Source organism: Ursus maritimus, unplaced genomic scaffold, assembly GCF_017311325.1.
Source record: "Ursus maritimus isolate PB19 unplaced genomic scaffold, ASM1731132v1 scaffold_6, whole genome shotgun sequence".
Classification (NCBI taxonomy): Eukaryota; Metazoa; Chordata; class Mammalia; order Carnivora; family Ursidae; genus Ursus; species Ursus maritimus.
In genome coordinates, this window is record NW_024426774.1 from 17,962,050 (window position 1) to 17,983,926 (window position 21,877).

General features: G+C 55.2%; 1 protein-coding gene across 4 annotated transcripts in view; it reads left to right on the forward strand.

Moving 5' to 3' along the window:
* LOC103671695 (kelch-like protein 29) overlaps nucleotides 1-21,877 on the forward strand; it is a 214,417-nt gene that overhangs the window by 144,705 nt on the left and 47,835 nt on the right. For 2 of the 4 annotated variants that reach the window (XM_040622939.1, XM_040622941.1), the window contains exon 3: nucleotides 16,459-16,788. In XM_040622939.1, the coding sequence (XP_040478873.1) occupies nucleotides 16,504-16,788 (285 nt within the window). In that variant the 5' untranslated portion in view covers nucleotides 16,459-16,503. Of the gene's footprint in view, nucleotides 1-16,455; nucleotides 16,789-21,877 lie in introns of those variants that run through there. The other 2 variants (XM_040622940.1, XR_005832767.1) reach the window with 2 other exon arrangements.

Below are 21,877 nucleotides of genomic sequence, written 5' to 3' on the forward strand. Positions count from 1 at the left end.
ACCTGGAAGATCGGCTCAGAACAGATGCTTTTCACCCGGGACAGCCAAGGCAGGGAAAGCAGGTCTCGCTAACACGCAGCTCGTGCTTGGCTGGATCCAGGCTCTTGGTGACCTCAGGAAAGCCACTTTCAACTCTCTGAACCGTGTTTCTCCATCTATAAAACTAAGATTGCATTAGTCACGCAGTATAACTGCTAAACAAGCAACCCCAAAATGTAGCGGCTTAGTCCAATAGAAGCTGGGTTCTTTTCCAAATCACAGGTTGGGGGGGTGGTCACTGGGTCTGCTCTGTGACCCCGACGAGAACCAAAACTCCTTCCTTGGTGTGACTCTGGCCCCTGGGCTTCGTCGTCTCCTGCAGGGAACAGAGAGAGAGGGTGAAGAAGGCAGTCCTGCTGTAACCCGGTAGACCTGGAGGGACCCACATGGCTGGCACACACTGGCAAGACCAGTCACACAGCCCCAGCTAGAACCAAGCGGGACTGGGGAGTGTCATCCCACTGTGGCCCCCCAGAAGAAGGGGGACACAGAGATGGGGAGCACTGGAGAGGGACCGCCTCTGCCAGAGAGACCACAAAGAAATCTTTTCCCCAGGCTGCCCGTGAACGCTAAATGTCAAATGCAGATGATCTTCCGGCACACGGTGCTGGCCCCATAGACACGTACTGTTGTTTTTCTTCTCTTTCCTCTACTGGTTATTCCCTTGAGGTTTATGCAAATAGCAGACCAAGGCAAGAAATTAAATAGATGTCCCTCACCTCCGAAGCCACTTATTTCCTGGTTTCCTCACAGTGTAGCATTTCATTAGCCCTTCCAGATGGGGAGACAGCAGACAGATTAAAAGTCAGATAGTGCCTAGGAGCCTGCTTCACCGGCTTCGGGAACGGCTGGAGCTTCAAAGCTATTTGGTATTTCCACTGCCGAAAGGCCTCCTCCAGAGCAGTTGTGTTTTAATAAATGGCTGCCTGAGTAATTTTCCTCGAAGGAATTACATCGCAGCGATGTCTGCTCCTGGGGGATCGCTGGCTGCTCCCTCCCCGTGCTCCCTGTGCTGGTGCATTATGAATAGGATTCTCGGGGCTGGAGGAACCCATAAGTCTACCCACCCCTACACCCACCCGGCAGGCTCGCAGGACTCTGGGGGCAGGGGTGCGGCACTGGACAGGGACAGAGGGTGGGAGCCTGGCTGGGCCACATGGCGGTCGTCACCACAGTTCTGAGGGAGAGGTTTCGTCCAGCCCGCCTGAGCTGGCCCTTCCCCATGGCCACAGGCAGAAGGAACCACTTCAAGACTCGGGGCAGATTCATGCCCTTAACATCCCTTAGTGACACTGCCCCCCGGTAGGTGTGGGCAGCCTAGGGTTGGGGCACTGTCAGAGGGGACCGCTGGGGTCCTCAATCCAGGATAGCTCCATCTGTGGGGGGTAGGGGACTGCACAGGTCCACGCGGACGTACGGTGGCGGGATTCACACATGCATCCATTTGTTCATTGTTTACTGAGTGCTAACGAGAGGCCAGGCTGAGCTGAGATACGGCAGTGAACAGAGCTGGTGGTCGGAGAGCGGTGACTAAGAGCCATGCTGCCCTGGGTGGGAATCCTGGTTCTGTCACCTCCAAGCTGGATGACTTTGGGCAAGTTGTTTGACCCTTCTGTGCCCCCCGATTCCTCATCGGGGAAACGGAGCGAGCCATCATCACAGTGGAGTGTTTGCGGATTAAATGAGTCGATACTTATAAAGCACTGCCTTTGCAGAACTTGCATTTCAGTGTGAGGGAGACAGGGAAATCTAAGTAAACCGTGTTGTCTGAGAGAAGGATTAAGAGCAAAAAAAATAAAGCAAGGGAAGAGCTGGTCACTTCAAGATGATCAGAGAAAGTCACTGAGACCGTAACGTGTAGGAAGAGACCTGAAGGAAATGAGAGCACTAGCCCTGTGGATACTGGGGAAGGGTGGGGCAGGCAGAGGGAGCAGCAGGTACAAAGGTCCTGAGGTAGGTGGGGGCCTAAGCTGCTGGACAAGCCGCAAGGAGGACCATGTGCTAGGGTTGTGTTGTTGAAAGAGATACAGAGTGAGAGAGGGAAGTAGGCGCGAGGGCCTCATGGACCTTGTAAGGGTTTGGCTTTTTCTCAAGGTGACGTGGGAGCCATTGCAAGGATTTGGTTGAAGAGTGAGATGGTCTGATTTGCATTTTATCAGAGTCATTCTGGCTGCTGAATGCAATAAATGAGGGCAAGGAAGTTCAGAGACTCCAACAGAAGCCCAGGTGAGAGATAATGGAGGCTCCTACCAGGGTGGCCGGGAGGGAGATGGAGAGAGATGGAGAGAACAGCCATCAGTCACGGCAGCTGGACCTATAAGGAGCATCACGAGTTTGAGGTGAAGGTGTGCAGGGCTGGGGCTGTCAGGAAGTCCAGGTCTAGAAGGGAAGTGGAAAGAGCACTGGCCTTAAAGCCAGAGATAAGAACAAGCACCCAATCTGGGAGCCTCAGTCCCCCCCCCCCTATAAAATGGAGGCCATGCTAAGACTCACACAGCTTAAGTGACTTTTAGAGGGACAGGCGTGCTAGAGGTGCTCTGTAAATGCTCCTTCCCTCTCCTTCCTGCAGCCCCCATGCAGCTGGGTGAGGAAGGCTCAGCACAACAGAGAGGGGTCCCCAGGTCAGGAGGCCAATGCAAGCCAAAGCTCAGGTGTGGGGAGTGAGGCGGGCACCACCTCATGCCCATGCAAGCAAAGGGCATGTTGGCATCTCTGTCTGACTTTGTGGGGAGTTCACCAAGCACTGTCCGTAGGGCCCTGGAGGCTGCGGTGTGGGCACACCCTACCTGCTGCTCCTGGGGACAGTCATTTTCTGGGCAGCCAGAGAAGGGGTGCCAGGCCAGTCCCCTTCTCTGGCATGTGTAATACTGAGCTCCTTTCATTCTGCTCCCGGAAGTCTACCCCCATGGTGCCAGGCTGGCTTCTGACGCCAGAGTCCCCCAGGCCCAGGCAGGGACTCCCTTTCTACCCCTTCCCCTGCCCCCCGTATCCAAGCCCAGACCTCTGTAGCATCCTTTGTTGAACCCCAGACATCAGGCTGTCAGCCCTGCCCTGTGTGCCTGCTGCAGGCTGGTCCCTTGTAAATGGGCTGCTTGTGCCTGCAGCCTGGACTGGGCTGAGCTGAGAACAGATAGGCATCTCACTCCCTCCCCTGAGGCTGCTGCAGCTGAGATTTGGCCTGTAGACAGCTGTCCAGCATCCATTCAGTGGTCCTGACTCTGTCATCCCCAGTTGTCCTCAGGCTGCCCACTCCCTTGTCCTCAGTAGACCCTGGGGCTGAGCTCTGTGCAGCCAGTGTCTGCACAAATGTGACTGTGGGCCAAGGATATGACTGATAGATGTAAGTAGGGTTTCCACCCAGGCAACCAGTGGGGAGAGGCCCATGCCATGTGTTTTTAGAGCTTAGTGTGTGATCAGGGACACGGGACTCTGCAGAACAAGGGCTAGAAGGCAGCATGGCCAAAGGATGACATACCAGAGTAACCTGGCGTTATCACAGAGGCTTCCTGGAGGAGGTGAGAACTGAACCAGAGAAGGATTGAATCATTGGTAGCAGGAGGTTAAATGAGACTGTTCCTGTTGTCTTGGAGACTTGGGCAAGGCTCAGGGCTAAGCATGAACTGTTCCCAGGATTACCACATTAAAAATAGGAACTTGGTAGCCCCAGGCCCCCTCCATTCCTCCCCGCCAGCCTCTAAGTTAGGAAGGTCTTGGGATTGCAGGAGAGAATGCCCCTGAGCAGAGTTGTGCTAGGAGGGGTGCTGAGGCTTTTCCTTTCCTCCTAGCGAGGTGCCCCCTCCAGCCACCCCCCACCCCTCCCCACCCCAGCATCAATTCAAGACAATCCTCCTGGTGCGTCCCCAAGCCTGGAGCACTGCAGAAGATACGACCTGGGTTCCCTCAAGCTGGGAGCACTGAGACTGTGCCTGACTCTGCAGGACCAGAACTGAACTTGACCATAGTGGGTCAAGGTATGTCATGGTCACACTTCCAGAGTGGACACTGCACAGGGGAGCCAGACTGGAGCCGTCTTGGAAGACCCCACCCCAGAGGACAGCCTGCCAGGGTGCCGGCCATCGGTGCTCTGCATGAAGCACCCTCACACAGCAGGGAGGCCGCCAAAGGGCCCACCGACAGAAGAGCCACCTGTGCAGGGGGCTGGTGCCCCAGTCACACCTTGCCCTGTCCTCTCGGCCTCTCTCCTGGCCACTCTGGGGAAGCCAGAAGCCAGTTCGTGAGTGGGAAGGAGGCAGGACCTGGAGCGCATCACACACCCCTGCCCACTACCGGATTCTGAGCCTAGGTCAGCAAGAGGAGGCGCTATGGATCGGACACGAGGTCAAAGTTCCAGGAAAGCTTGGATTCGGCTGTCGAGAGAGGCAAGGATGGGATTATTTTCAGAGTCGCCTTTGCTAGTGACAAGCTGTGTGGCCACTAGGCCACTGAAACCCGTCAGTTACTGAAACCTGCCCCTGCCTCACTTTGGTAGAAGCCCCACCGTGACAAGGTTTCTCATTAGGCCTGGAAGAGCTGGAGTGCAGACAGCCCTTTGCGGTGCCAGGCACACAGGAAACGCTCAAAAGTGACAGCCCTTGGTAGTAGAAGTCCTAGCAGCAGCAGTAATAGCAACAGAAGTCGTACCCAAAAGTGCCCCTCCCCCCCGCCAAATAAAGCTGTTTGGGTCCAACAGAGTAGATTTAAAGGAAAGAAGTGGGAGAAAAAGAAATCTGTTTGCTGTTGATATCCCACTGAGTTCAGCCTGTTTAACAAACCTGCTATACAACTACCATTGCATGGGATCTAGAATGAGAAGAGAGCTGTGCTGGGTGCCAGAGGAGACCTTGGTCAGCTATCCCTGCTGTCTGGGTGTGCCAGGAGGGCTTCTAGGAAGAGGTGGCACAGAGTACAGGTGGAGATACTCCATAGGAGAAGAGAACAGTCTGAAGACACTGGTGCGTGGTCATGTCCTTCTCGATCACACCCCTGCCCTCATGACAGTTCGGCTCAGTAAACATCAGAGGGGCCCCTGCAATATGCCCGGCCTGACAATGAGACAAGGAGGAGGCAGGCTCTGCCTTAGCGTGGATCCTGGGGAAGGCCAGCCTGGCGCAGGGCCCCAGCTGACCAGCAGGGAGTGTGCAGCAAGAGTGAAAAGCACACGTTAGAGTTTAAGCCCCTAAGATTTGGGGCCATCATAGTAGCATAACCCACCTATCCAGGCCAATGTGACTATAATTTTTTTTAAAGTGGCCCAAATAGAAAAATGGACCCTGAGAGAATCTTCTCTGAGCCATGTGACCCTTCTTTTCTTGGAGCCCTCTTGCCCTGGGAATGGCAAGGCTGAATTCTAGTTCCGTCCCTACCCTAATGCTCTATGCCTCGGTTCCACTATCGTTAAAGGGGGTGGCTGACCCAAGAGCTTCTGTGAGAGTTTAGCACGATGGGGATGGGGCAGTCTTCAGGGATCTGGGAGTTAGGAGACAGCCGGCGGGCATCCTGCATTCATCAGCTTCCCAGCTTTGGGCCCTGGGGATCGCTGGGAAGGGCAAAACCAGAGTCAGGTGCAGGACAAACCCAGGACAGTCCCGGGGGAGCCCCTGGGGGCACATGATGGTCCTTACCGCTGGTGCGCATGGGGCCAGTGGTCCCACGCTGCCCGACAAGGGTGGAGGTAGCAGTCTGGAAGCCAAGTATCCCTGCTTGGTTAATCTAAAAATAAACAGAAAGGCAACAAAAATCTATGTTTCAATTACTGCACACAAGCTGTTCAAACAGCCAGCTCCGCACTGGAGATGTGAACTTGTCAACAGAGGCTGCCTCGTTTGCATGCTTGGGTGGTGATAAAACACACAACCTCGCAACAGGCTGCCCTCTGGTCTGGGTGGTTGTTTTTTTGTGTTTTTTTTTAATTAAATTAAATTAAAAACATGGACGTAGAATAAAGACTGCGAAAATCTGAAGCAAGTACATCAAGATAGGGTAGTGGCTCCCAAAACAAGGGCCAAACAGGCTCGGAGGTCTGAGACGAGCCTGGCCCTCGGTAGAGAGGTCAGCAGGAGCGCGGCCAAAACAAGGGCTCGGTGGTCAGGACCAGGGGACAAAAGCTTCTCCCAGTGCCCCCCCATCCTCCCCTCCCCCGCTGGTCCCTGGAGGAAGCCCCCGTGAGCAGCGTGGGCCTTCTGGGCGCCCCTCTCTGTTGAGGAGAGGTGTGTTAGAGCCCGCGGCTGGGGTGAGCTAAGCAGGCCGGATGCTCATGGCCAGGGCTGGCATTTCCATCCTGGGCCACGGCTGCATTTCATTCTTCCCCCACGTGCCCGCCCTCCCACTGTCACAGCTCAAGTGCAGTCTGTTCTTGGGAATGAATGGAGCTCCAGGAAGCTGGGCTACCCTGGGCTCCAGGGCCATCCCGACCGACCCTGCCTGTGGCAGCCTCAACAGGCCACTCCCGAGCCCCCAGGCCCTCCCCAGCCCCCCGGAGCGTTCCTGCCTCTCTGCGCTGGCCTCAGCAGCCCCACCTTCCCTGCCAGCAGGAGCCAGGCCCCCATCCCCACCGCCCCTCAATCTCTTGGACAGAGCCAGGCACAAGGGGGAGAGAGGTGGTCAGTATGTTGGATACGGTTCGACGAGGAAAAGGCAGAACAACGTATTAACCCAAGGGCTTGCCTAGGGGGTTGCTTGGGAGGGAAAAGGAGGCACAGAATCCTGACTTCTAGAAGCAGGGATGGTCAGCTACTTGGTGGTTTCCCGGGAAGGTATTCCGGGTAAGCAGAAGGCCTCCGGGTCCCACCAGAGGTGGAGACGAGAAAGCCGGTACACTTGCCCGAGAAGGTTCCACAAATCCCGCCTGCTGACGAGGCTGTCAGTTCCACACGCGCTCTGGACGGGGATTTTAATGTCCCCAACCCTCCGGGCAATCCCACAGCCATCAGACGCTGCTTACTCGGGGAAATAAGAGCGTGGTGGAGTCTCTCCCAAGGAAGATAATATCCTGTCACACGCAGTATGATCTGCTGGCCATGTGACGGCCGTTCCCTAATGTTTCAAATAGACTTTTGAATAGACTCTTGTCTAGAAGAAAGCAAATTGCAAGAGCATTTTTGGCAGCCAAATAGAGAGAGTGCATCAGTCTTTCTTCTCTGCAACTCTTGCTGCTGGGTCTGGCTCCAAGCGCCGAGTGGGATTTATTCATCAGCTCGGGTCACTGATGAACACCATTTGCTGTGAAGAGAGATCTCGTTGAATTAGTCAATTCTGCAAGATTCTGAATAACCAGGCGTGCCTGAGAGGCGGCCTGCGAGACAGCAGAAGGCCCACTTGGAGAAGGGAGGTGATGGCAGAGTCTAGCTCCCAGTGCTGCAGTCGCGTGTTTGCAGGGTCTTGGGAAAGCGGGCTCCAGATTGCAGTGGTTCCACTGTCCGTGGAGCCCCCAAGAACAAGGAGGCCGAGGAACAAAGATGGCTCCTGGTGACGGTAACTGTGGTTAATCCCCCTCTAAACGATCAAACCGTGCCCGCCATAGCAGCCTCATCGATCCTGATGTTTACGAGCCCCTAATTTGTACACGCCTCCCTTCTTCCCCCAGTTTATGCTGATATTATGTTGCCAACTGTCATTTCCAATATCTTTTTTATTTTTCATTATCACCATTATAATGATTTACACCAGTAGCAATAGCACAAATGCCTAGTCAATTAGTCCCATGAGAAAAGTCTCTGAATCATGTGCGCCTCTTTGAAAAAAAAATCACTACATCAAAACCCACAGCCAGATTTCTCAAAGCAAAGGTGCACACAGGAAGGGAGGGAAATGAGAGGCTTGTTCTTTTAATATTGTTCATCTAAAACGAGCACCGGATCCCACCTTCCCGAGGCAGAGAGATTGCTTTTTGCACGAGCAATTGTGCCCAGAAAAGGAATCGGAGGCATTTTTCCTGAAACCTATCATCAGAAAAGCGTTTTGAAACATTTGTCTTTTTAGGTCATGTATTAAGCCCTGTAATTATGGAATATGGCTTTTCCCCTAAATACCTCTGCCCCCCAGTGCCTTCCGAGGACCATGGTGCAGTGGTGAGCGTTGCCGAGTGTCAGGAAGCCTAGGTCCCAGGGCCGACTCTGGTCCTGCTAAGAGGCGGATCTTAAGCTGGCACGTCTGGGGCTGTAACGTGCTGCTGAGTCGCCCCTGGCAATGCTGTGAAATTCCTACTCAGTAGTGCTGGGACCGCGCCTACGATTCTGCACCCCAACGAGCACCTGGGGTGGTGCTGCAGACCCACAGACCACGCTCTGGGATACGGGGCACAAGCCGCTACGCCAGCCCTGCTCTTCTCTTCTTGTTCCTCACTTAGAAAATGCGAGCGTCAAGCACATCCTGGTGTGCACCGCTGGGATGTCATAAGTAGCGAATGATGCGGTGGCTTGCAGAGAACCTAGTGAAGGATAAGGCCATACAGTTGTTGCTGTGACCACTGCTGGACCTTTCATGCTGGAGCTGCTCCCTGCCCTCTCCCTGAGGCCAGTCCACGCACTGGTCTAGGGTCTGCTGGGTGTTGTCTCCCCCAGCACTTCGGATGGGCCAAGACCTGGGAAATAAAGCAGGTGCCCAGTCTTCCTTTGAAGATAAAGATGACACCTTAAAGCCCTCTGTTACAGAGATGGATGCCACCCAGGGGGAGGACGCAGCAGTCAGAGGTTTCATCTGAGTTGTCACGTCACTAACTCCTTCTTCCCTGCAGCTCCTGGTGGAGGCTGCTGTGGGCCCAGACCTTGCAGCTGTAGCAGGTCCTGGCGGAACCTGCCAGCAACTAAGCCAGAGGGCTGGGACGAGTCACTCCGGTCTGGCACCTTGGCTGGACACTCGCCACACCCGCCCTGCTGAGTGAGCGACTGATGGTGCTGGTGGGCGGGGAGCGTTCACACAAGGACCCTCATGGCTGGGCGAGGTAAGATAGAAGGGAAAGGCCCTTTCAGAGCAGAGGGGAAGTGTGACGAGGACTGTGTCCGGCCCACTGGGGCTATGGTATTTTAAGAGAAAAAAACGAACGATAAAATCACACCTCAGCTCACTCATCCTACAGAGGACCAGGCAGAGGCTGCTGTTAGCCCGTGAATGTTCCAGAGCTCCCTTAGTTTTTGAGCAGATCCAAAGGATTTGCAACAGGACTTGGGCCCAAGCCGGCATCTCTGCGTGCACCCTCTAGCCACAATGTCCTATCCACCTGGAGGTGTTCAACACCCGCACACCCCTGAAGAATACCTCTCCCTCAGGGGCAGCACCAGGACGGGGGTGTGGTAGTTGAGGTAAATGTGAGGAGGCCTCACACGTGCAGGGTGGACCCCGACACGGTCCTTCTTGCATTTTTCACCCCCAGGCACCTCTCGCCTCACCTAGTCTCCACCCCGCGGTGTGTTCTGAGCTGGAAACAACCTGCCACCCTGATCCAGGTGCCCACCCTGTGCCCAGACAGCCCCACGGAGGATATGGAGGTGGGGGGCGGGGGATTTCTGCCTTTAGGGAGCACACCCTTGCAGGAGCAGCAGTCATGTGGGAGGCAGAACAGGCCAGTCCATCACTGGGTCATAGGCCTGCCTCTGAGCTCCACGAAGAGAGGACCGGGCAGAGAGTGCCTCTGGCAGCCTCAGCCAGAAGCCAGTCTTCTGAGTTAGTGGGGGCTCGGCAGGGCTGGGGGTCAGTGGGAGCTGAAGCCACCCCAGGAAGCAGGGAGGCATGTCCGAGGGGCACCCCAGCTCCCGCCAGCATCCATCGCAAGTCTGGCCGAATTCTCCAGAAGCACCTGGAGTTTTCCTTTGTGTTGCATTTGCCAAGATGGTCTTTTGGCTGCTATTTATTATTTTGCTTCAGAAGAAAGGCTAAAAGTTGCAGAGAGGGAAAAGAAAATAAGAAAGATGGGCATGGCCTGTTCCAACCAACTTGGCAGCACGTCTCCCCCAAATGAGGCAATCATACATTTTCCAATCGGGCTGGACAGGCCGTGGCTCATTCCTCAGCCCCGTCTGCAGGCAGTGCGGGCTCCCTTACCTTCTGTGGATTAATCACGCCTTCAGGGCCCTCACAGCCGGCGCCCGCTCCTGCACGTGCCTTCATGACATGAGCGAGGGGAGGGTCATTAGCCACCTGGGCTCCTGGGGACAGCGTGTGCACATGGGCATGTCAATATGTGTGGCCACGACCGGCCTCCAGAGCGCATCGCGGGTGTCCCGGACACAGAGCGCCACTGTCCTGATGTGTGTTCAGGTGTGCACAGTGTGCCTGTCCACGTGGCCGGTGCTGTGGGCTCCTGGACAGTGGCCCACATGCCCCAGCCCAGCCCAGATAACACACTCGACTATGGCACACACAACTCTGAATTATTTACTCATGAATTATTCATGTGGAGGCGAATCTCTGGGGCAGGGCTGCTGATCTGGGACCCAGCAAGTGTCTGCGCAACTGAATTACGGAGACACAGCCGAGACGCTGGGGCTGAGCATGGGGTCAGCTGAGTCCCCTCCTCCAGGCTAACCTCAGGCCCCAGATGGCCTGGGCCTTCCATAAACCTGGCCTGAGTCTATCATGACACCCTGAGCTACAGTGAGAAGGAGATCCGACAAGGCAGGCCCTGGGGTTCCTGATACAAGATACACCAGGTCACAGCTATTCAGCTGAGGATGACCTTTGTCCCACCCAAGTCTGTTCTCTCCCAGAGGCCCTGGATGGCAGAGCACCCTACAGGGTCCCCCCTCCACCTAGCATGCGGGTCTCGGGGAGTCTGTGGCTGTGTTTCAGAGACCAGACCACACACAACTTCATAGTTGGCAGTCTCCTTCGTCCTCATCCTGGAAAACTGGTTCCTGTTGGCCTACCTTTTTCCATCCTGTAACTTTAAGGTCTGATTGTTACCCAGTGAAAGGGCTCTTCGCCCCATGCAGACGGCTCACGGGAGTCATGCTGGATTCTCTCATGGTCCTGGGGGCAGTGCGGTGGTCCCTCCCCACTCTCCAGATAAACAACCTGAGGCAATCCTGAGTTTTAGGAACTAGTAAGGGGTACTGCTGGGGTTCACACTCAGCCCTCTTGACCCCCGACTCAGCATTCTTTCCACTGCGTGGGGACCCAGGTCTGAGTCCTGGAGCAGTCACCAAGAGTTCTGGGCTTGCAGAGCAGACAGGACAGTCCCAGCACTCAGACTCTGGCAGCCAGTGGGATGCGGCTTCACCAAGCAGGGCAGGGAGTGAGGGCCCCCTTGCAGAGAGGCTCTGAAACCAAACAACTCAGTGAGCAGGCTGAGTGGTGGCCAGACAGCTGCCCGAACACCTGGGGCCTGGTTGGGTTTCAGGGTTTTGACTGGAGCAGGAGCAGAAGAGGGCCCAGCTCTGTGGGGTTTCCAGAGCCTGAACTGGGCCTTAAGCCAGGCACTTACTGGGGTGGAGCCCCTATTTCCTGGTAGGGAAGGATACATAAGGTAGGCTCCATAACCCCAGACCATTTCATACAGGACTCCAAAGTACCGACGAGAAAGATGTTCATTTCACATTACGTTTTCTATCATTCTAGAGGTAAGCAAGTTTTAGAAAATGTAAAAACGAAATAAACAACACCTACAACTTTGGATCAAATTCTTAGACAGTTTCTTCTAAGCAGGGGATGGCTCCTTTTCAGAGGGTGTGCAAAACCGAAAAAAGAGAAGTTGTGGCTCAGAGTAGAGATCAGGCATGGTTCAGATCTGGGCATCAGGAGCGCAGAAAGGGGAGCAACAGGGAGCTTGGGGATCTAGAGACAGGTGGTGGACGAAGGTTCGGCATAGCAGCTAGAAGTACACCCAATACTCAGAGAAACGGCTGCTTCTCAGACTGCCCTCCGTCTCTCGGTGAAGGGCCCCGTGCCAGGCTCTGCCAGCTCGCCAGCAGCCTGCCAGGAAGAGGTGCTCACCCCGACAAGGAAGCACATCTGTGTGTTCTGTCTGTAATTGCTTGAGCAGTCTTGTCTGAGGTGCCCTGTGCACGTGGGGCCTCCTCCTGCCCCAACGAGCACTTCCTGCTGCCTCCCCCACCACCCCGGGCGCACGTGTGGGCACACGGGACCTTTTTGACACGCTGGCTCTGTGCCCAGCAGGAAACATTGAGGTTGCCACCTCTGGAGCTGGCAGTCCGCCGTCCCCTCAAGGTAAACTGTGCAACACGCTTCTTTCATTCTGTTTGAAAGGGGAAGTTAAATGGAGGAATGGAGTCTAACCCAAACCTGGCATGCAAAGAGTTGACCTTTGTTTTGAATACACTTAATGAGGCTCAAACCAGACTGTGTGGCCTCCAGCTGCCCGAGTCCCCTCCAGCTTCTCTCTAGCGTGGTTCAGAGCCTTGAAGAGATGAGCAGCGGGCGGGGCGGCGGGAGGTGCTGGCTGATGGGTCCGTGGGTGCCATTGGAGCCACGCTGCGCTGGAACAGGTGGTCCCTGACAGCAAGCTGATGGGCTCTAGGGCCATCGGAGGTGTCCTTGGGGTTAAGGAGGCCCCGTTGACCTGCTCCCAAGCATGCTCTGCCCACCTGTGGGCACATCTCAAGCCTGCCCTCCTCATCTCCATCCTCATCAGCTGGAAGGAGATGATTTCCTTGACAATATGTGAAGTTGGGTTGTTTTGTGGGAAGGTGAGTGCTGACTTAGGGTATCAATAGGGCTGGGCTAAGCCTCAGTAACAAATAACCTCACAATCTCAGTGCCTTAACACGATGAAGGTTTTTGTTCCAATTGTGCCAAGTCCAGTGCTGGTGGGGCAACCCTCTTGCACTTCCAAGGTTGCCATGGCAGGTGAAGGGAGCTGAGGTTAACAGAAGATGCTCTTAAAGGGCCAGGTCTGGGAATATTCTCCATCTCCTCCTCACTCATTCTATCTGCCTGACTTCAGATGTGTGATTCCCGACCTAACTGCAAAGGAGGCAGTAGGGATGTCTTCCTGGGTGGTTGGAGAGAGGTCACGGTGTGGTGAACCTTGTGACATCATCTCTGCCATACTTAGCATCCAAACTAGGCAACTGCCCTGAGGTGCTGATCATTAGAAAGAGCCTTGCAGGTGAATCTTGGGAATGGGAGCCTAAGCTATGGGGTCCAGGTGACCCTGGACATGCAGAGATTCCATGCTCCTTCGGAGCCATCCTTGGAGGCTCCAGGTCTGACCTACCAGGAAGAGGACATTTGCTTACCCTGGTACCTACACGGAATTTCCAGTTGGGAGACTCAAGGTGTTTGTTCTGAGCTTCTCCCATCACACAAATGTGTTTGTCTCTTCTGGAAGCATTCAGCAATTAAGAAGAAATAAACATGTGTTTATTCATTCAGCAAGTGTGTACTGAATACCCTTCTATCCCAGCTGGAATCTGTGTTAAGTGCTAGGGTTACAAAGACAATAAGCCAGGGACTGTTCTCCAGGTAGCAACTATACCACAACCATCGATGCTGGGATGGTGGTGGGGGCCGGGTGTCCAGGGGGACTGAGGGGGGCTTCTTGCCTGTTCTGGAGGAGGTGGGTCAATGAAGCCTCCTAGAAGAGTAGTGCCTGAGCTGAGTCATAACAGATATGCAGGGCTTGGCTATGGAAAGAGAGGGAATCCATTCCTGGCAAAGGAGCAACACGGGCTTGACCCCCAAGCTGAGAGGGGGCATGATGCCTTCAGAAATGAGTAAGGTGTTTGGAATGGCCGGGCATTACCCCGGGATGGGAAGAGTGGACGGTGACCCCAGAATCCTCAGGTGTCTCCTGGGCCACACTGAGAAGTCTGGACCTTATTCTGAAGGATAAGATTTAAAGCAGGAGAGTAAAGTATGGTAATCAGATTTATGCTTTTAAAACACATCACAAGGGTATGGCACCTGGGTGGCTCCGTCGGTTAAGCATCCAACTTTTGGTTTCGGCTCAGGGTATGATCTCAGGATCGTGAGATTGAACCCGCATCAGGCTCCGTGCTCAGCACAGAGTCTGCTTGAGACTCGCCCTCTGCTTCGCCTCCAACCCCCACTGGCACACACTCTCTCTCAAATAAATAAATACATCTTTAAAAAATAAAAAAAGTCATAAGGGCAGTTGGGTAGAGAATGGGTAAGACGGACAAGACTGGAAGATTGGAGCAGGGATACTGGTGGAAATAATCTATGTGGGACACAACGAGTCGGGGTGGTGGACGTGCAGAGGGAGGGGGGCAGATTTGAGAAGCAGCTGGGGCGACAGAATCAAAGACCTCACTGTCGAATATATGAATGGAAATGGGGACATGGGCTTGCAGAGCAGATAGGACTTCCTGTCTGCAAGAGGGAATTCCTGAGAATGAGTGGGCAAAAGAGCAATGAGTTCATTCTGGGACATCCAGTACTGAGGTACCTGCGGGGCAGCCAGGTAAAGGTGTACTTCCGACTGCAGGACAGTGTGTGGTGCTTAGGAGGGACAGGGAGCTAGCAATGTCGCCTTGAGAGCCATCAGGGAAAGAGGTGACAGCCGATGAGATTGTCCAAGGAGAGCACGTAGGGTGGGAAAAGAAGAGGAGGAAATAACGGATCGCCAAGGATGAGCCGAGAAAGAGTTGCTTGCCAAGGAGAACAAAATGAGGAGGGAGCTTGATGTCTCAGAAACCACAGAGAAGAGGTTTCGAGAAAGAGAGAGAGATCAACCATGCCAAATGTGAGAGAAGACAAGGCGTGAGTGTGCCATGGGATTTTATAAGCCAATCATTCGTGACATCGGTGAGACCAACTCCCAAGGAGTGGGCAGAGCAAAAACTACACCAGAGCACGGTGCAGCCTGGCAGGAGGCAGAAAAGTGAGGAGAGCTATTTAAGCAACTCTCTCAAGAGAAGCCTGTGAGGAGGTGGTCAATGGGGGATTCGTTTTTATTTTTTATTATGTAAGATTGAATAGATGAAGAAATAATGTTGTGGCGTGGCATAAGCTGTGAAGCGTAATGATAAAATGAACAAGGAGCCCCCCATCCACTTGAAGAGGTCACGGTCAGCTCTGCTTCCGTGTGTTCCTTGTGCCTGGAGGAGGGAGCGGTGCCAAGGGGGAGGGGACGGTGGCTGCCAGGACCCACCAACCGCACAAGTAGCACGGAGGTAGCAGGTCACGAGGGTGAGGCCCAGGCTCCATGTCAGTAGAAGTCGACAACCAGATCTGGTGTGCAGAGACCAGAGCAGGATCAGGATTGATAGAAATTTTTAAAATAGGTGGCCTGTCTACCCACCAGCCAATAATTCCAGACCCCACCCCACCCACCATGACTGAGCTGGATTTGCAGGATAGGAAAATGAGCCAGGAGCTATCTCGGACCTCCAGGAGCTCGCACCCCAGACAGGAAGTAGTAGCAGAGTGGAAGAGTCAAAGCTGAACCCGAGCAGTGGCCGGAGCTGAGGATGTGATGTGCAGGGCAGACCCCACCCCCACTGCCCACTGTGCCAGGGCTCTACCGTTACCTCTCCCCTCTGCCTCAGGCTTGCTGTGGCTTCTCTGGCCGAGTCGGCCTCTCCTGTATCTTTACATCCTTCATGACCGAGGGTGACATCGGACCCAGGCTGGGCAAGAAGCCGGGCAAGTCACCGCGATGGTGAGCAAAGCCCAATCCTCGTGGTGCAGGAGGACCTCAGTATCCTGGTGTGTCTGGGTCTCCATGACAACACCGAGGGCCTTCCATTCGGATACTCAGGAAAGTCGCATGGGAGATGTCTGGTTCGCAGGGAGCATGGGGGTCTCTTGTGCCTGCGACTGAATCATAGGGTTATAAAGAACTTTTAACACCCAGGGGCTTAACACGTTTTCAGACTGGAGTCCTACATTGAGCTGCGTCTGAAAGCCAGAGATCTTGGCCGCCTTCTCCCTTCCTACGTCTCTGACCTCAGGGAAGTCACTTATTCTCAACCAGCTCCCTGGTCCATAAACCGGGAATGAGCAGTGCCTGGCCAGTTCAGAGGCTACTAGAAGGATACAGTGAGGTTTACATAAAGGATCTTGTCCACTAGGAAGGGAGTCTGCAGATGCGGCTTCCCTCCCCATCATGGGGTTGAGGAGTCTCCGGGATCTTGTTTGCACGGTGGGGATGGTTGGGATAAAATCCCAACCACAGTTAAAGCGAGCACACGTGCATCCTTCAGGGCAATGTGACGTGCGGAACAGAACGCATTACTCCTCAACTGAGACTGGGTTCAAATCTTGTCTACCACATTTTTGCCCTGCGATCCTGGACAGATCCTTTATTCCCCCTCTGTGACGTGGGGCTAATGGTCCATGCATTGTGGGCTTGCTGTGAATATGACATCAGCTATCGTTTGAAAGCCCTTCTTGCACACAGAGAAGGTGCTTACCGGATGCTGATGGACATTGCTGCCCTCCTGGCATCCTAGCAGGGCTGCTGTTGGTCTAAATCACCTCCTCTCCACTCTGTGCCAGCAGGTCCGGCCTCTGTTTCCCTGTGAGGAGCAGCCACGGCCCACCAAGATGTCCCGGCACCACAGCCGCTTCGAAAGAGATTACCGGGTGGGCTGGGACCGTCGCGAGTGGAGTGCCAACGGGACACATGGGACCACCAGCATCTGCAATGCCACGGCCGGGGCCGGTGGCGGCACGGCCAGTAGCCTCAGTGCCCGGCCCGGCCTCCTGCCACTGCCTGTGGTGCCCTCCCGGCTGCCCACGCCTGCCACGGCCCCGGCTCCCTGCACTACCGGCAGTGGCGAGGCCATCACCAGCCTTGTGGCCAGCTCTGCTTCCGCCGTCACCACCAAGGTAAGCCCAGTGGCCTCTCTGAGCAGGAGCTGGGCACGGGGGCCCTGCTTCCCCTGAAGGCCCGGGCCGGCTCTGCAGGCTCACAGCCTGGGCCCTGGCCACCGTGTTCCCCAGACTATTGGCGTCCCTGGAGCTGGGCTGGCCAGCTGTTGAAGGTTCACATGGTTTCATTTGCTGTAGTCTCTCTCTGCGACTAATTGTAAGACAAGCAGGTCTGAAGCCGCTCGTCGTCCCATGCCATGTGGATTAAATGCGTGTAGGGATGGTGAGCTCCAATTTGGCCGTAATGATTCACTATATAGGTGACTTTAGACCACGCAAGTCCTCCTGGGGTGCCAGTGACTTGGGTTTGCAAGAAGATAGTGACCAGCAGTCTGGCATAAATGGTCATAAATCTACTACTTATTAACTACTCTGCTAAGAATTCTCCTGGCCATTGTGTCTTCCCAGCCTCAGACGACCGCGTGAATCAGTACTTTCGTCCCCCACCTGATGGCTGGGGATAGTGAGACACACCAAGTCTATGAGCTGGTCCACGGCTGGCCCTTCCTTGGGGACCAGGCCTTGGGCCTCCAGTCTTGGCAATGACAGCAGAAACCAGGCTGTGTTACTAACAGAGAGACTGAAACGATGATGGCACCAAGGCTCTCGCCTGGCTTCAGGCTGAGCTGGTCCCCCTCACGCAGCTCAGAGCCCCCCAGGCAGCCAGAACCCTCCAGGGACGGGCCCATGCGGGGGCAGAAAGCCCCGTTTGTGACCGTCCTGTTTCCTTAGCCGAACAGGGGCTCCGTAGGCCGCCTTGGCCTCTGCTAGCCATTCCGAGTGGCCTGCTGGAGCCCTCTGCGAGCCAGCGTGTGCGTGTGTGTGCGTGTGTGCATGTGTGTGTGCACGTGTGTGTGTGCGTGTCTAGTGCTTTCTTCCCTGCTTTCATAAAAGTTGCGGGAGAAGTTAAGGCGGGGGAGGCCCGGCGCGGCCATTGTGAGGTGGCCGTGGTGTGGGAAAGCCGCGCTCCAGGTGTGCTGCGCCTTTGTCTCCGTGATTTTCAAAACTCCCTTTCAGCCCTGCTTCCCATTAATAACGGAGCGCGGCCGGCCCAGGGCCCAGCGGAGGCCCGAGACAATGGAGCTATTGGAGGCCAGCTCGGCGCACGCTGACATCTTGCTGCAGTGCCTTATTGATTTTATTTTCCTGTTATGAAAACACCTCCCCACTGAGGTGGGGAGGGAAGGAATGTCGGGCGGGGGAGAGGAGATGGAGGGTTATTCAGGCACGACGCCCCCAGACCAGCCGAACGCATTCCTTCCCTGGACGCCGGCCCCCGGGCCTGGCCCGATGCACTGACCTCTCTGCCTGGTGGAGCCAGCCAGCCGCCCCGCCAGCCACATCTGGCAGCCGCTCAGGAAGGCCAGCTGTTGGCCATCTGGACAATGGCAGCTTCTGGAGCTGACCGCCAGGGGCTCCATGTCGGCAGAGAGAGAAGCTGGACCTGGAAGCCCACTGAATGATTCCGGCCCTCTCTGGGTGGAGGCCTTTTTAGGGATGCTGTGGGGCTGCGCCTGGGGCAGGGGCATGGCCCTCCAGGCCAGGGTGCTGGAAGGCACTTGGCAGTGAGCGCCCCTCACTGGCGGGGCCCCAAACCACTGCACATGGGGGGAAAGGAACCCAGCCTCTGATAGAAAACAGCGTCTGGGGAGGACTGCCCTGGGGGACTGGGAGGGGGGAAGGGGTGAAAGTTCATGCCTGTGGGACAGCCAGCTCCTGGGCACGTGTCCCCTCTGTAACCATCTCCAGCCCAGCTCCAGACCTGCAGGAGCTAATCTGATCAAACAAAGGTGCCTGCTTCCACCCTGGATTTTTCGAGGCGCTCAGGAGAACAGGGTATGCAGGGGAGAGGAAGGACAGCAGCCAGCAGCAGCTTCTGTCCAGGACGCTGTCACTGAATTTGGGCCGTGGTGCCTCTCTGACATCTGGCCAAGCGGCTGCCCCCGCCAGATGCCTGTCCCCCAGCCTATTTGTCTAACCCCTTGCCAGTGCCACATCAGTTGACAGGCAGGCCCAACCCGAGGTATCTGTGGTCAACAAGCTGTGTCTTGACCGAGTAGCCAAGGTCTAGCTCTTGCCCTTGGGGAACGCACAGGTCAGGATATGACAGGTTTGCGGCCTGGACAGTGTGACCAAATGACCTGAGAATGTCTCCCCGGTTGAGGTTATTGGCAGAAGCAGCTCAGTGTTGTGGATAAAGACAGACTGTGGAGCCAGCCTGCCCAGGTTTGAACTCTGCTCCATCCCTTGCTAGCCGCGCGGCCCTGGACGGGTTAGCCTCGCCTCTCTGGGCCTCGCTTCTGTAAAACGGGAACAGGAGTTGCACCTGCCTACCAGAGTTGTTGTGAGTGTTGTGTGAGTTCAAACATAGATACAGTGCTTAGCACAAAGCCAAGCCAGGCACATAGTTGTTGCCACCACTGCCACTGTTGTCACTGTCACTCAGGAGAAGCCTAGGGGACAAGGACTTGCCCCTGTAGAGAAGAGGGATCATTTCTAACCTCACCAAGAGAAAAAGGTAAGTCTTCCGATAAGAAACAGGAGCTAGGGCCCAAGCAGGTGGGGAAAGCAGATTGTGTTTCTGAGTGGTTAGAGCTCACATTGGTCTGTGACGTGGAGGCATGACATGACCAAGGTAACATCATGGCAGCAAGAGAAGCTAGAGGGCATCCAGTGGACCCCAAACTGACCTTGAGTCCACATCACCTAGTAAGCTTGATGATGGAGTCAAGGGATTTTAAAGCTTTTTCAGCCACGGGACTCCGTCCTCCAAGGAAAGACCAGTGTGTATACAGGGCCGAGACCCCACTGTGGTGGAAGGGTTTGGGGGACAGGGCTGCATGGGAGCCAGAGCAGAGCGGCGTATTCCTGCTACCCTGGAGTGTGGCAATGGGGGCTTGAACATACTGGCCTGCCTTCCTCAGTGAAGGGTCTGGTGCCATATGCAGGCCAGTCACACCTGAGGACTCAGGGGAAGGTCCCCAAGGTGACCCTCAGGGACAAGTGTTAGTACTGTCAGACCTTAGCAACTCCCTGGGCTGGGCATGGAGCAGGGTGTCACATCTCTCTGGGGGCTGGGAGCTGACATCCTACGCCATCACCACCCATGCCGAGACGGCCTGCGCCTCTCCTGCCCCGAGTCCCACGGGCCTGGCCACCCGCTCACCCTCAGAGCTGGGGCTGCTTCTGCCACGCCGTGGGGGACAGTTCCAGCTCCCCGGGGTAGGGAAGGCTGGCGAGGCTCCCTTCGGCTGGTGCGTGAGGTGATGACAATTCTTTCTGTCACTGCTGCCTTAAGCCTGAGCTGATTTTTATGTTTCTTCATTTTTCTGTGGCCTGAGGATTTCTTGCTGGTCTTTGATGAAAGGACAGTTGGACAAGCAGATATTCCTAAGCCACTGAGGCAGGGGGAGAATGTGACCAGAGGCAACACACACACACACACACACACACACACACACACACACACTCTCACGTCCCCAGAGCCTGAGAGAAGCAGAGTGACCGTGCCCTCCGGCCCCTCTATTTTGCCGGTCAGAAGAGTGAGGCCCAGAGGAAATCAGGCTTGCCGAGGGCCCCTGGTGAGTGAGAAGCGGACCGCCTGGGCTGGCTCCTTTCCTCTCCGCAGGCTGCCTGGCACAGTGCGTTCTCCATGGTAACCGTTAGTGCAGCATTGTGACGATAACTTTTCCATCCCTTCAACCACCTACCTGACAGCAAACACCAGTGTGCAAGAAAATGGGCATATTTACCTCTTGGGTGAGGTGGGGAAAAGGAGCCCAAAGGTTCTGTCGACTCCACATTGCAGAGCTATCAAGAGCTTCAAGCTGTCGCATCAGACAGAACCAGATTTGAATCCCACCTCTGCCTCTTAGGAGCGGACTATGTTTCTGAGTCTCGTCTATAAAATGGGAATAAGAATAGTATCTTCCTCGGGAAGAGGTTGTGGGGACTGGTTGAATTAGGATGTGTGGGAAAGCTTAGAACAGCACCTGCTATCCATCAAAGCACTCAATAAAAGTTAATTTTAAAAAGCTACATCAGAGATCGGGTCGGACCAAGTGTCCATACACGTGGGGTGAAACCGGCCCCCTGGCGGTTGGCACTGGTGGGGGCCCTCTGTGGACCATCCCCTCCCCTGACTGGAGAGGCATGAGGACACCGAGAGCTGGGACAGCCCCGCGCCTGGCCCACGATGGCCGCTGTGGGCTTCAGGCTGTCAAGCCCCCGGGAGGAGAGTGGCCCCGAGAAGCAGAAATGAGGCTCCAAGGCCAGGCCCTGTTTGCGGGGTGGAGGGGAAACCCTGCTGCCCCGCAGTTGCTCTACATGAAATTTAAATTATTCTCGGCAAACCTGCCTGACAGATGAAACAGAAAAGGGATGGCTTCATAAAATGCAATTTTGTTCTTGAAAGAATGGACTTTGCAGAATCCTGGCTGATGTCTGTGAAATGTGTTGGGGGCTTTTTTCCTTGTGGTCAGGAGCACTCATGCTGAAACATTCCCGTCGTTCCTCAGAGCTAAGCCCTTGAAAATAAATCTGGGCTGGGAAGAGAGAGACTCAGCCGGTGTAGGAGGCCCAGGGAAAACCGAAAGGGGCCGTGAAATCTGTAGGCTCCGTCCCGGGAGCACCAAACACCCCGATTTCTTTTACATTTATGAGCATTTGGGGCTTTCAGGGTGGATATGTGTCACTAGGGAGATGGCACCGGCCGCAGGGTCTTTCCCCATGCACTCTAGGTTCTATGGAGAGATGCCCCGGCTGGGGGAGATGATCTGGGATTTCCGTGGGGAATCAGGCGAATGACCTCAAGGCCCCGCCCGGCCGGCCCCTCCCCCTCGCGTGGTCCGGCGCCTCCGTGAAGGATGAGGGATGCTTTTGCACGGTTACAGAATGAGAAGCAGACCTCCGTTTCCTCTTGTATTCACACTGAAAATCAAAGGCTGCTGAGTGGGCTCGGTTGGGAGAATCACTCAAGTTCCTTTTGTGGTGAATTTCCAGACTGTGCGTGATTTTATCCAGAAGACTGTTCTTGCTCTGTGAATGA